Source organism: Lithobates pipiens, unplaced genomic scaffold, assembly GCF_037356315.1.
Source record: "Lithobates pipiens isolate NorthernLeopardFrog02 unplaced genomic scaffold, aLitPip1_a1.2 Scaffold_3, whole genome shotgun sequence".
NCBI lineage: Eukaryota > Metazoa > Chordata > Amphibia > Anura > Ranidae > Lithobates > Lithobates pipiens.
The window spans coordinates 143,791,708-143,806,282 of NW_027507790.1; the positions used below are offsets into that span (position 1 = coordinate 143,791,708).

At 45.4% G+C, this 14,575-nt stretch overlaps 1 protein-coding gene across 2 annotated transcripts in view; it reads left to right on the forward strand.

Annotated features, from left to right (window-relative positions):
• The window catches only part of CHD1 (chromodomain helicase DNA binding protein 1), a 162,130-nt gene that overhangs the window by 100,572 nt on the left and 46,983 nt on the right, over positions 1-14,575 (forward strand). For both annotated transcript variants that reach the window (XM_077462337.1, XM_077462338.1), the window contains 2 exons: positions 10,591-10,741; positions 11,164-11,286. In XM_077462337.1, the coding sequence (XP_077318463.1) occupies positions 10,591-10,741; positions 11,164-11,286 (274 nt within the window). The remainder of the gene's footprint in view (positions 1-10,590; positions 10,742-11,163; positions 11,287-14,575) is intronic.

A 14,575-nucleotide genomic window follows, 5' to 3' on the forward strand; every position in this document is an offset into this window, starting at 1 on the left:
TACCAGACAAACAGGAAGTGGGCTGGATAAAAGGTATTTACTGTCATAAAAAAATGTTTTGCTATCCAAAGTTAAAACAAGAAGGGCAGAAGATTTAATACATGTAAGGATTAAAAAATTACTGAAGGTCCGGGTCCAGCAGTCTTTAGTGCAGAGGCAGTTTCCTTCACATGCAGAGCAGTGCAGGGAAGCTGCTGTGACAATTACTACCTGTTCTGGCATGCAAATCCCCGCTGGCCATCCTTTCTCATCCAACGCATGAAATTTCACATATAAGTGCTTGGGGTGGACAGAAGAGGACCTCTGGTGAGGATAAGTGCAGGACAGTTAAGATGTTGCTTCCCTGCAGTGCTCTTCAAATGAGGGAGGAGCTCATCAGATGGAGTGTCAGCTAGGTCAGGACACAATCTACTGGCAGATTGCGGTGGAACTCTGGTTGCGAAACCCTGCATTAAACATTTGTTTTTTGCCATTGGAAGATTATTCAAAATTGTCAATTCCATTCTTCTGCCTAATTGTTGGCGATTGTCTAAAACTGCTTTTTTTTTCCCCCTAGCAGTGCTTGGACTGATGCTTTCCTATACATTTGTGTATGGTTTATGTAGGAATATCCTTAGCATGTAGACATAAATATGTTCCCCGTTTTTTTTTTTTTTTTTTTTTTCTTTGTTTACCCTTATTACTCTAGATAGCGTTGCTGTCATTTATTCATATGCTTGTTTATATGAATAAAGTTTTTTTCATTGTGGCATTTGTTTTTAACCACTTAAGGACCTGGCCTATTTTTTTTTTTTTTTTGCCATACTTGCGCAGTGGTCTTACAAAAGCAATTTTTTTTTTTTTTTTTTTACAAAATGCGCTTTTTTGACTTGAATAAGACAACAGTAAAGTTAGCCCAATTTTCTCTTCATACATCAGGGGACACAAAGCCATAGTAGTTACTATGTGGGTTATAGGGCCACTAATAGGTGATGGACACTGGCACGCCCTAAGAGGAGAAGTGTTACTCCCTATATAACTCCTCCCACTACTGGGAATCCTCAGTTTTCTCTTATGTTCACTGACTGACACAGCTCCTTTCTTAGACCATCGGGTTGTTGCGCCACCTTCAGGAGAGGACTGTTAACATGTTATAGCAAAACCAGAACTTTCTAGTTCCGCCCAAGGGGTGGTCCCTTATGTAGCAACCCCCCAGCCTGCCTCCTGCAGCCTCAGTTTTTTTCTGCCTAGTGAAGAAGGACCTAGGAACCCTGCGGGCCCATTGGTCTCTGGATTTTTTTCTGCAGAAGTTTGCCTTTTGCACAAGATTAAGATCCTGTGATCCGCTATCGACAGCCAGCTGGGTGACAGGCTGGATATCCTTGTAGTCTCCCCAGCCTGGCCAGCGAGTGTGTGCAGACCAGAGCTCTGCGCTGGGTTGGCCACAGCATGTCCCCCAGCTCCAGGGGTGACCGGTGGGCGTAATGCCCCGGGGCACACATATGACCGGGCTACTGATGTCTACGTCAGTGTGCCAGGCCAGCAGCCACCCCGCTACTGATCGCAGAGTGGGTCTGTGATGGAATGTTCCCCAGCTCGTCAGGACTGGTAAGTACAACTCTCCCTGCCTCGGTGGGGCTGGGCATTCCCAGGGAGGTAGATTTCAGGGGTCCCTATCTTCCCTCCCCCTTCCCTGTGGGGGATGCTGCATGGGCTGCTGAGCGGTGTGTGTGCCATAGAGACGGGCTCCCCGGGAGCGCTCTCACCTGGGGTGGGGACTGTGCTGGATGGCTGTGCCCTGGATGTCTGTAGTTTTCTCCCCTGGGTGTCTGGAGGCTGTGTCTGCTGATCGCTGTTTACCACCATTTCCTCTGCCTGTTTTTCACTGTCTCTCATGGCATACAGTGTTTGGCCATTTTTGGTGTGACCTGGTAGCAGCATGCTCTGACTCCATTTTTCTGTAGGCCGGTGACACAGGCACACCTAGCTGGACAGTGCAGAACCCGGTCAGGGTGGTGAGTCCTGCGGTGGGGGCCCCTCAGCCTGCAGCAGTTTCGAGGGTGGGACAATAACTATCTTAAGTCCCCAACAGGTGGCAGACAGGGTAGGGTCATCATGGCTTCAGAAAAGGTGTTTCTTCCCCCGAAATCCAGGCAATTGCAACCGGTTCACCTGCAAATGGTGCCATGCCTCTGGACGCTTTGTCAGCAGTCCTTAATACATTCGTTGCCAAGATGGAGGCAGTGCATGGGCACAAAGGTGGTTAAAAAAAAAAATGGCCCCTGCACCCCCCGTCCTCCGGGGAGAGCTGTGATGCAGACTTGAGCCCTGTTGAGGCTTGTGACCCCTGCTCTGTGGTTTCAGGTGACGCTGACCAGGACCGATTGGACAGTGAGGGCGATTCCCCGTCTGGGTCCGTGCGTGATAAAGCGCTTGTTGGAGCACTTATCACAGCTGTGCGTGATACCCTGAAGATTCAGGATACAGCAGATCCCTCTGCTGATGTAGTGGTCCCTTTTGGGTCCCGTAAGCCAGCCCGTACACCTAAGGTGTTTCCGTATCTGACTTATTTAGATAAGTTCATATACAAGGAATGGGGTTGACTGCAGCGGACCTTTTCGGTCCTCAAATACATGGTGGTGCGTTATCCAAAAAATGGTCGGCTCCTCCGGTCGTGGACCCCCCCCCCAGTATCCAGGTTAAACAAAGTAGCCACGATCCCGGTAGAGGAGACTCCTGCCTTTAAGGATCCCACGGACAAGAAGGCCGAAGCAGTGGCCCGTTCCTTGTTTACGGTTGTGGAGTCAGCAATGCGACCAGTACTGGCATCCGCACTTGTGTCACAGACACTGAGTGGGCATAACTTTTGCACCGTGAATTGGGGGAGCAACAGGCTTCTCCTGTCTGCGTGGAACTAGCAGACCAGTTAGTGCAAGGCCTTAAGTATGTTTGTGACGCAGCCCTGGATACTCTCCCACTGTTATCCAGGGCTTCAGTGTCAGCTGGGGTGCTGAGGCACCTGATTTGGTTAAAATGCTGGTCGGCTGACCAGGCATCTAAAACAGCCCTGACGTATTTGCCCTTCCTTGGCAAGCGGCTCTTTGGGGCCTCGGATTACATTATTAAAAATGCCACAGGTGGTAAGAGTACACTACTCCCACAGGCCAGGATGCCTAAGGAGCCACGCTGTAGGTAAGGGCCCTAATTTTCCGCTCACAAATGGCTTTTTCGTCCGCCCGGGGCTTCGGCTTAACGTCCCCAGCCCAACAGGACGACCTCTGAAGGACAAAAACGTCCCTGGAGCCGCAAGCCTGTCAGCAAAAGTGCTACCGCATGAAGGTTTACCTTCGCCCGCAACATGGGTGGGGGGGTCGCCTTTGGGAGTTTGCAGCCCGGTGGGCCTCTCGGTTGTCCGACCAATGGGTCTGCGATTTTATCTCCTCCGACTACAAGATAGAGTTCCTCTCTTTGACGCCAAATGGATTCTTCCCCTGCAGCATACCCGTACTCCCGGCTCGCCGGGAGGCCATCATGGGGGGCAGTAAGGGACTCTGATGAGTCGCGGGGTGATGGTACCTGTTCTGGATCCAGAAAGATTCCAGTTCTACTCCAGTCTGTATTCCCCAAAAAGGAAGGGGTACGTCCAATCTTGGACCTAAAAGCCCTCAATTACTTTGTAAAAGTACAGAGGTTCAGAATGGAATGAGTTCGCTCAGTAGTCTCTGCACTCCATCAAGGGGACTCCCTGGCGCCCTTGGACATCCAGGATGCGTAACTGCACATACCCATATGCCTTCGGCATCAGAAATTTCTGCCATTTGCAGTTGGGGCTCTCCCCTTTGGCTTGGCATCAGCCCCCCCGAGTCTTTACCAAGGTATTGGCTCCTGTTTTGGTGTTGCTGCGACAACGCTGTATCTCGATCGTAGGTTACCTAGACTATTTCCTCCTGAGAGCATCTTCCGCCTCAGAATTAAAGGAGGATGTGGCGATCACCATGCAGACCCTGCAGCAATTTGGGTGGCTGTAGAACCTAAAAAAGTCATTGATCGTACCGACTCCATGGAAGCGAGAGGTTTTTCTCGCTTCAGACAAGCTGCAGACTCTCAGAGCTGCGGTAAAACTGCTGATGAACCGCAGATGGTCGTCGCTATGCTTCTGCATGCAAGTCCTGGGGCTCATGGTGGCCTCCTTCGAGGCAGTACCGCATGCCCAGTTTCACACCAGAGTCTTGGAGAAGGAGATCTTGACGAAATGGGACAAATCTCCATTATCCCTTGATTGGCAGATTCAGGTGAGCCAGTTAGTCTGGTCCCTGACACTCGGTCCGGGAAGTCATCTCTACCGCTACATTGGACAGTGATCACAACGGACGCCAGCCTAACCGGCTGGGGTGGAGTAATGGATTCCTCCTCCGACCAGAGGCCCTGGGTCGACTGAACTCCCAAGTTGCCGATCAATGTGCTCGAGCTGCGAGCGATCACATGCCTCTCCACATGGTCGATAAGACTTCAAGGGTATCCGACCAGGATCCAGTCAGACAACGCCACGGAGGTGGCATATGTCAGTCGCCAAGGAGGAACAAGAAGCTCGGCCGCCACATGTACCGGCCCTATCGCCCATTTACATCCCAGGAGTGGAGAACTGTCAGTCGGACTACCTAAGTTAGGAGAATGGGTGTTGCATCCGGAGGTGTTCAGGCTACTGTGCCTGCGATGGGGCACACCAGATGTGGATCTTCTGGCCTCCCGTCTCAATCGGAAGGTGCAGAGATTCGTGTCCAGAAAAAGGAGATCCTTGGGCAGACGCGTCAGACGTGCTGGTGGCTCCGTGGGATCAGTACCAGCTGATCTATGCCTTTCCTCCGCTGAAACTGTTATGTCTGCTCCGCAAAGTGGAGGCCGAGGGGATTCCAGTAATACTGATTGCCCCAGATTGGCCCCAGCATCTCTGGTACGCAGACCTAGTGCGCCTGGTGGTGGACGCCCTATGGCGACTGCTGTTACGAGAGGACCTTCTGTCTCAAGGTCCGATTCTCCTTCCTGCTTTACCATCGCTGGTTTTAACGGCATGGCTATTGAGAGCCAGGTGTTGAGAAACCAGGGTCTTTCGGACTTAGTGATTCCAACTATGTTAAGCACGCAAATCATATTCTCGGAAGATATATCATCGTACCTGGAAGGCCTACATTTACACGTGTGAGGAGAAAGGATGACGTCCACTCTCCTTTTCTATAGCCAGGATCCTGCTGTTTCTACAGCAAGGCGTAGACCAGAAATTGGCTTTAAGCAACATTAAAGGACAAATATCAGCTTTGGCTGTCTTTTTTTTTTTTTTTTTTTTCTTCTAGTGAGCACTTTTGTTCAGGGGGTCCGACATGTAGTGCATCCACCATTACTCCCGTCATATCTGTTGACTCTCAGAAAGCGTTTTTTCTAGTGGCCATTACATCGGCCAGGAGGGTTTCGGGAACTGGCGGCCTTGTCTTGCAAGTCGCCCTATCTGGTTATCCAGAAGGATAAGGTGGTGTTGCGTCCGCAACCTTCTTTTCTGCCGAAGGTGGTTTTTGTGTTCCACATCAATGAAGACATTGTGTTACCATCTCTGTGTCCAAAACTGACACATCCTAAAGAGGTGGCCCTCCATTCCCTGGATGTGGTCCGGGCTCTGAGGGTGTATTTGTTGGCTAGGGCTCCCTTTCGGAAGTCAGACTCCTTGTTTGTTTCGGTGGCTGGTCCGAAAAAAGGCACGGCGGTCTCGTCTGCCACCATTTCCAGTTGGATCAGACAGATTTTAGTACAGGCCTACGCCTTGAAGGGCAGGTGCCTCCCTTTCCGGTCACGGCCCACTCCACCAGGGGAACGTCTTGAGCCTTCCGACATCAAGCGTCTGTCGCTCAAATGTGTAAAACGGCGACTTGGTTGTCCACACCTTTACAAAATTCTACAAGGTAGATGACGGTGCATCCGCGGCTGCTTGTGTTGGCCGCAAAGTTTTACAAGCGGCCGTGTAATTTGCAATTGCACTTACATTTTTTTCCTTTAAAAAAAAAAACAGTACCTTTTTAGTAAATGCACTGTTGCATTTGTTACCGCAAGTAGGTGAGGTTTGAGGTGGTTTGTAAAGTAGTGACTCCCAGATTGAAGAGCACTCTGTTTTTTATTTTTGTTTTTTGTTTTTTTGTTTTGTTTTTTGTGGGTAAAAGTTCTTTGCTGTTCCCACACTGTTTTTTATTTTTTTATTTTTTTTGTGGGTGAAGTTTTATACTGGTTCCCACATGCCATTGTGGGTGAAGTTTCTATGCTGTTTCCCACCCCTCGTTTTGGCAATGCTTGGGGATGTCCCGATGGTCTAAGAAAGGAACTTTGTCAGTCGGTGAACTTCAGAGAAAAGGATTTTACGGTGAGTACAAAAAAATCCTATTTTTTCGCCAGTGTGTAAGGTGTTGGTCATGAGTAAAGATGTGCTGGGCTGAGCTCCACTGGAAGCAATCCTTGCTGGGGCTAGCCATGCTGACCAGATGCGTTCAGAGTGTCCTTTAATGGGCCTAAGGAATGGTACCCGGGCCTCGTGTCTGAAGAAACAAGGTCGTCTTGCAAATGCTTCTTTTTAGAGCGATGGATCCTGGGAACCCGTACTTTTCGATAGTAAGGCAATAAAGTTTTTACTGGCAGGGTGCTTTTGCAGGTCCAGGATTGTGGGTATCCGCTAGGTTCCCCTGTTCCTGAAGGTTTCAGAGCCCACCGTGAAGGGTGAAGATTGGGTTTTTCTCAGATAACCCTGCAGCGGGAAGGTAACTGGAGATTTTCTTATGAATTTCTCCTTTTAAGTTTATAATATTGTCATGCCTATGTGTCGCCACTGGGGCTGTATTGAGCACTCACCGCCTGATGCTGGAAACAGCGCTTTGTCAGAAGCCATCATTTCCTCCTTTTCCTCCTCCGGCCAGAGGAGGCAGATCTTTCGCTAAGAAAGAGGGACTGGTTTCTCCTCCTGCGCCCCCAATGTTGACGTTAACCCCTTCGGGGGAACTGTATGCTGAAAGCATTCTTTTTTTAAAAAAAACGCACACAAACCGCACGGCTGCTCAGCAGTGGTTTTTACAGGGAACATCCGGATAAACAATATTATCCTCCCAAGAAATTCTCCACACTTTATCCTATGGAAGAGGATTTTTATAAGAAAACGGCGGGTTCCAGCAATTGATGCTGCAATTGCCTCAGTGAGCAAGAGTCTCACGTGTCCGGTGGATAATGCGCTAATTTTAAGGGATCCAACAGATAAAAAGTTGGAACTTCTTTCCAAAAGCAATAGGTCTTTAGAAAGTTCAGTAGCGCAGCTGGTTCATGCGGCAATTGGTGTATCTCAGCCCGTTAAGCAACAGTTTGTGGAGATACTTAAGATTCTGCCTGATCAGTAGGCCCAGCAGTGGGCTGGCGTATCAGACATATCACAGTAGATGATTCTATCATTCAAGCCTCACAGCTTATGCATTGTTGCAGAGTTCTATGGCTGAAAAATTGATCAGCCGAAGCACCGTGTAAAAAAAACACTTGGCAAGTTTCCCCTTTCATGGTGAACGGCTATTTGGAGATGATCTGGTTAAATACATCGTAAGGATCTCTAATGGGAAAAGCTCTCTTTTACCAGTAAAGAAGTAGTTTAAACATTTCTCCTTTTTAAACGTGCTTCCTCACCTGTGCCAGGGGCATCAGCCTCTAGGCAGTCTCGCCAACAATTTATTTCCGGTGGAATGGTCTCTTCTTCCTAGCGATATGTCAGAGATGGGGTATTCCGGACGTGGACCTATTTGCATCCAGATTCAACAACAAAGTCGTCAACTTTTGTCGAATGAGGGATCCACTAGCATGCGGAAACAGACGCATTAGTCTTCCCATGGGATCAGTTTTCACTGATCTATGCATTTTCTCCAGTTCTGCTACTTCCGTGTCTTCTCCACAGAATCGAGCAGGAACGAACGTAGGTGATTCTGGTGGCCCCAGCGTGGCTCAGAAGATCTTGGTTTGCCAAGATCATAAAGATGGCGGTAGAAGTCCCTTGGACTCTGCCATTATGGCCAGACCATCTCGCACAAGGTCCGGTATTCCATCCTACCTTAAATTTTAACGGTTTGGCTATTTGAAACCCACATTTTAAAGGATCGCGGGTTATTTCCTTCAGTTGTCTACTTTGGTTAATGCCAGGAACCTGGCTTCCAGAATCATTTACTATAGAATCTGGAAGGCATATGTTTCTTGGTTTGGATCCAATGGTTGGCACCCCAGGAAGTATGTAATGGGTAGAATCCTTGATTTCCTGCAAATTGGATTAGAAATTAAGCTGGCCTTGAATACTATAAAGGGCCAGATCTCAGCCTTGTCTGTGCTTTTTCAATGGCCTCTTGCTTCCCACTCTGGTGCGTAGCTTTATACAGGGGGTAACACTGATTAATCTCCCTATCAAGGCACCTCTAAATCCTTGGGATCTAAATTTGGTCTTATTGGCTTAACAGTCGGCCTTTTGAGCCTTTATGGTAAATTCCCTAGGTTCTTTTGACAAGAAAGATAATCTTTTGGTTGCCATTTCTTCTGCTAGAAGAGTATCAGCACTAGCGGCTCTATCTGGTAAAGAGCCATATTTGATCATGCATAAGGATAAGGTGGTTTTGTGTCCCCGTCCTGAATTCCTACCAAAAGTGGTGACAGGTTTTCATTTAAACCAGGATATTATTCCATCTTTTTTTCCCAGAGCCTCAATCTAGGGATGAGAAGACACTACACTCCCGTGATGTAGTAAGAGCGATCAGTCTAAAGGCAACCACTAAGGGTCGCAAAACAGATGTTTTGTTTGTACTGCCAGAAGGAGCCAAAAAGGGCACAGGCAGCATCAAAATCTACTATTTCCAAATGTATTTGTCAAGTGATTGTTCAAGCTTATGGCTTAAAGAAGAAATTTCCTCCTTTTCATGTTAAAGCACACTCAACCAGGGCAATTAGTGCCTCTTGGGCAGTGCATCATCAGGCCTCTATGGCTCAGATCTGTAAGGCTGCAAATTGGTCTTCAGTTCATACATTTACCAGAATTTATCAAATCAATGTTAATGGTCATGAGGATATTGCCTTTGAGCAAAGTGTACTGAAGGCTGCAGTATGAGTCCTCTGGTCTTTTTTTTTTTTTTTGCCCTACTTTTTAGTTGTCTCCCTCCCTTCAGTTGCCATTGCGATGGGACATCCCACATAGTAACCACTATGGCTCTGTGTCCCCTGATGTATGAAAAGAAAACAGGATTATTAAAATGGCTTACCTGTAAAATCCTTTTCTTTGATGTACATCAAGGGGCACAGAGGTCCCTCCCTTCTTGGTATACACTTGTATTGCCTGGCTACAAAACTGAGGAATCCCAGTAGTGGGAGGGGGTTATATAGGGAGTGCACTTCTTGTCTTAGTGCGTGCCAGTGTCCATCGCCTATTAGTGGCCCTATAACCCACATAGTAAGTATTATGGCTCTGTGTCCCCTGATGTACATTAAAGAAAAGGATTTTACAGGTAAGCTGTTTTAAAAATCCATTATTTTTTTTTTTTATATTGTGAAAGATAATGTTATGCTGAGTAAATTGATTACCAACAGGTCATGCTTCAAAATTGTGCCTGCTTGTGGAATGGTGACACCCTTTTACCCTTAACTTCCATAGGCGACGTTAAAAAATGTCTACAGGTTACCAGTTGAGTTAGATTAAGTCTTTTGCTAGAATTATTGCTCTAACGATCACGGTGATACCTCACGTGTGGTTTGAACAGAGTTTTCATATACGGGTGTGACTTGTGTATGCGTTTGATTCTGCGCAAGAGTTCAGTGGGACGGGGCACTTTAAATGAATTTTCAGATTTTATTTTACTTTTTATTTTTACACTGTCCCTTTGAAAGAAAAAAAAAATTGGGTCACTTTTATTCCTATTACAAGGAATGTAAACATCCCTTGCAATAGGGAAAAAAAAAAGAAGCATGATAGGACCTCTTAAATGATAGCTCTGCGGTCAAAAAGACCTCAGATCTCGTATTTACACAAAAATGCAACAAAACAAATTCAGATTTTAAGACTGGAGGGTGGAAGTGACATTTGACGTAGCTTCCGCCCTCCAATGCTATGGAGCCGAGCGGTGGCCATCTTTTCCTCTGCACCCAGCCTGTAAGGCATAGGGCCCGATTGTCTCTGTTGCTGCCGACGGCACCGCTAAGCGGCGGAGACCTGAAATAAGTGATCTCATGGCCACTTTTTTTCGAAAAGAGGATCGTCCGCTCTTGAAGAGGATACTGGGGTTATAGCAGCTAGCTACTGCCATAACAATATTCCTCTTCAAACAGCCGACGTAAAACGATGGAGGGCGGTCCTTAAGTGGTTAAACCTTAGCCTTTTTGATCAGGAAAAACAGATGAGAAGGTGTTTTGTATTCACCTACTTTTTGTGAATGAACACAGTTCACCATTATTACATCCACAGTTGTGCAGAAGTCCCTTTTTTGTGCTTGTAATGCCTTTGAATCCATCTATTCATGTTTTCTATACATTTTGAGGTGATTTCATGGTGATATACCTCTCTTTGCATAACCCCAGATACGTTCTTCCATGCCACACAAAAGCTGCACATTTTGATATTGAATGGAACAAGCCGGATGACTCGAATCTTTTAATTGGCATTTATGAGTATGGATATGGCAGCTGGGAGATGATTAAAATGGACCCGGACCTCAATTTAACTCAAAAGGTATGTAATATATGTTGTCTAGCAAGATGAGGTATTTACATTTTAAGTCCTATTGTAATATCACTTAGGATGCCATACTCATTTTGAATTTATTGTCTGTAAATCTTTACAAATTTAGTATTCTCTGTAAACTACTTATTACTGGATACTCAGATTTCTTCTTTTAATACTAGAATGATACATGTATGTAAATATTGGGACTTGTGTTTGATGTGGGGTTTTTCTCTAATTTGTTAGATATGTGAACACCGTGGACGATGGGAAATATCTGCATTTTCTGAATAAGCTTTACTATTTTTTTTTTTTTTTTTTTTACATCCACCTTATAGTTTGCATCAAACTATTTTCCTGTTTCTGCTGCAAATAGTGTGTACTAACTGGGTTATGATGACAACCATTGATGATATTATTTTTAATGTTAGATATTACCAGATGATCCAGACAAAAAGCCCCAAGCTAAGCAGTTACAGACCAGAGCAGACTACCTCATTAAACTACTTAACAAGGACCTTGCAAGGAAAGAAGCACAAAGGCTTTCAGGCGGTGTAAGTAGTTTAGGTCTAATCATTTTATTAAAAATGGATCTCCAATGGGACTTTGTGTGATTTCTATTGCTGCAATTACAACTGTGTATGTAAAAAAATAAATAGAAAAACTTTTATTGTATAATCTTAAAAATTGGCTGATCTAGACAATTCATGTCCTGATCTTGGAACATTCCTACTATGCACATATATTGTAGGAATACATAAAATGTATTAAAATGCCTATCCACCAAGTCACACCAAGGCGTTTCAACTTTTACAAAGCCTTTATCGGGGGCTAAGGAAGTGAAAGCAATTCTACATATATCAAGAGCAAGAAAAATGCACGATTAAATTCATATGAAATTTTACCAGATTATGCATGATTTTATTATTTCATATGACATTCATAACAAGTATAATACATTTACAAAGATGTGAACATGATTTTACATGACTAAATGTCTAGACTGACAGGAAAAAGCTTGTTGGCGCAGCCCACATAGATCTCCGCTTAACCCAGACCTCAAGCCCCACAGAGGATCAATGGCAACCAAGGAGAAGGCAACATAGGAGGCTTGCTTGCAAATGTTTGCATGCAGTGGATATGTCTTTATAAGCGTTGCCACAGTTCTTGTTTGGTTTTAACAACATAGAACTAATCACATATCATCATGTATACTACTCCTTGCGTGTGACAATTTGCAAAGTTTCTTAAATCAAAACATTCACCACTGGGAAGAGTTAAATGACTTTTACCTAACATGTAGGTACAATAAGAGCACCCCACCACAGGCAAACGTGCCACCCTGTCAACATGGATAAACCCTATCCATTCCAAAATTCACTACTCAAGTTTGTCCTTCAATGAAGCAGCCCTTCTGAAAGTAATGGCTGGTCTTTCATTGAACTGCTTAATTACGGTATCTTCAGCTAGAATAGGCCAATGCCTATTCAGAATTGTTTTGATTTCTGATTGTTGATTGGTATGTCTTTAAATTACACGTGTAGATGGAAGTTCACTGGGGGCTTTTTATGTTTGTAGAGAAGCTCCTAACGAGGGAGTCTGCTCCCTTTTATTGAAAGCTTTTCAAAGACAGGTTTTACTATAACCTCTTTCCAAAAATCTATTCTTTAATTTATCAGCTTCTAGTTCGAAAGTGGAATCCATGGAGCAATTCCTTCTCCGTCGTAAGTACTGACTGAAAGGTATTGAGTTAACAAGACTAGTGGGATGAAAGCTATGAGCATGGAGTATGGTATTACCAGTGGTACTCTTGCGACCGAGGCCTCTGGTAAGACATCCGTCGGACATTTTAGTAATGCACGTATCCAAAAAGGTCATGGTGGGTTAGGTCATAGTAAATTTTAGATTGCGTTGTTCATAGCTTCAAGACATTGATATAAAATGTCCTCTGGACCCTCCCAGATGAGGTATATGTCATCTATGTACCTTTGCCATGTAGAGATGGCAAGTGTACATGGACAGTTTCTCCCTCTGAGAAAATATCGCTCCCACTCCCCCAGGTACAGATTGGTGTAGGATGGGGCACAACATGTTCTCATTGCTATGCCCTGCACCTGGAGGTAGTGGGTGCCAGGTCTAATTATTTTCTTCTGCATTACATCACAGGACACAAAGGACTTTATATTTATGACTACATGGGTTAGGTGAATTGACACTGGCAAAAAAGGCAGGAAACACACCATGCAGGCTTAACCCTTCCAAGCTCAGCTGAGGATTAGTTTTACCCAATCATCTTGGGTGATGAGTCTGCCTACAGCTGCCTCTCAAAAGACCTTTCAAGGGCTTAGTTCCCAATTTCCTAGCCTGTTCCTAACACCCCTGCTTTTGGTAGATTGTTTGCTACAACCTGTTGGCCAAGAGGGACTGTACCTATAGCAGGGACAACCTGTAATGTTGCTGTTTTGGCTCTGCATCCAGTGGACAGCAATCTTTGTACACTGCATATGGTGCCCTCATTGGCAGGGTGCTCTACAGTTTCAGTGTATAGATTTTAGAGTACCTAAAGGCTCTGTGGAGCACACCTGTTAAAGATGGAAGATAAGGCATTCTCGCCCTGCAGCAGGACTAGTGAGTAACGCTGATATGGTGGACCACGTGGCAGTCTTTCACTTACTGATTCTCTTGCTTAATCGGTGGTTTCTGCAATTCACAGTGAAGAATCATCACTTTCGGTTTGTGTAATTTCCATTCGGCTCGTCCACAATCCCCAGGGTGTTTACCAAGGTGTTGGCTTTGTTTTCTGGGATTGTTGGGTACCCGGATGATCAGCTTCTCAATTCACTGATGTCCAGCAGAACAGTAAAAATCCTGAAAAGGTTATCCTGGGTGCTAAACCTTCAGAAGTCGTTCTTGGTTCCAACTCAGTGTCTGAAGAACTTTGCCCTCAAAGTGGCGCAGGCAAAGGTACTGCTCCTGCTTGAGACACACCTGTTTCTTTGATCCCAGATGGAGTCCCTGAGGTTGTTGGGAAGTCTTTTAATTTGGGCCTGAATGAAGGTGGTAGGGAAGATGTTGGCCATCTTGAATTTGTTCCCCTATGTCCAAAGCACTGTAGCTCAATATGGTGAGGAACAAAACATCAGGAGTCCTTGACTCTAATGTGATGCCCAAGTCTGCTGTGGCATTTTGGATATCCACACAGATTCTGGATACCAGGAAATCCTTCCTTCCTGTGTAAGGTCTTGGCGACAAACACCAGCCTGTCAGGTTGGACATGTTCTTTGGAGAACCTCTCAGCTTAGGGAATGTGCTTGTCAGAGGAGCACATGTTGCCGATCAACATCCTGAAACTTTAGGCGATTCTGCTGGCTTTCCTACAATATTTTGTCTGCCTTTGGAGTTTACCCATAGGAGTGCATCAAAAAGGGTAAAAAAAATTGTTGCTGAGGGAGTAAGCTTGATCTTGTTTTGGGCACAACTTAATGTTTGGCTCTACTCAACTGTGCATATTCTCAGTGTGGAAAATTGACTGTGCAGGATAAAGGTTGAGAACATTATTTAGGTAATTCTAATAACACCTGCTTGGCAAAGAAGAAATCTAGTATGCAAACATCCTAGATCTCTTGGTGTTCAAGCCATGGGCTCTTCTAGCTTGACCGAATTTACGGTTACAGGGTCAAAGTGCTTTAGTCACTTACATCAAAGCCTTGGCTATTGAACCTCCATTCCTGAGAGTATAGCAGTATATCCGACTCTCATTTCTACCCTTCTCAAGGCTAGAAAGTGGACCAGTATACATGGAAAGCCTTTTCTCCTGATGTTTGGCTCATCAGTTTCATCCCC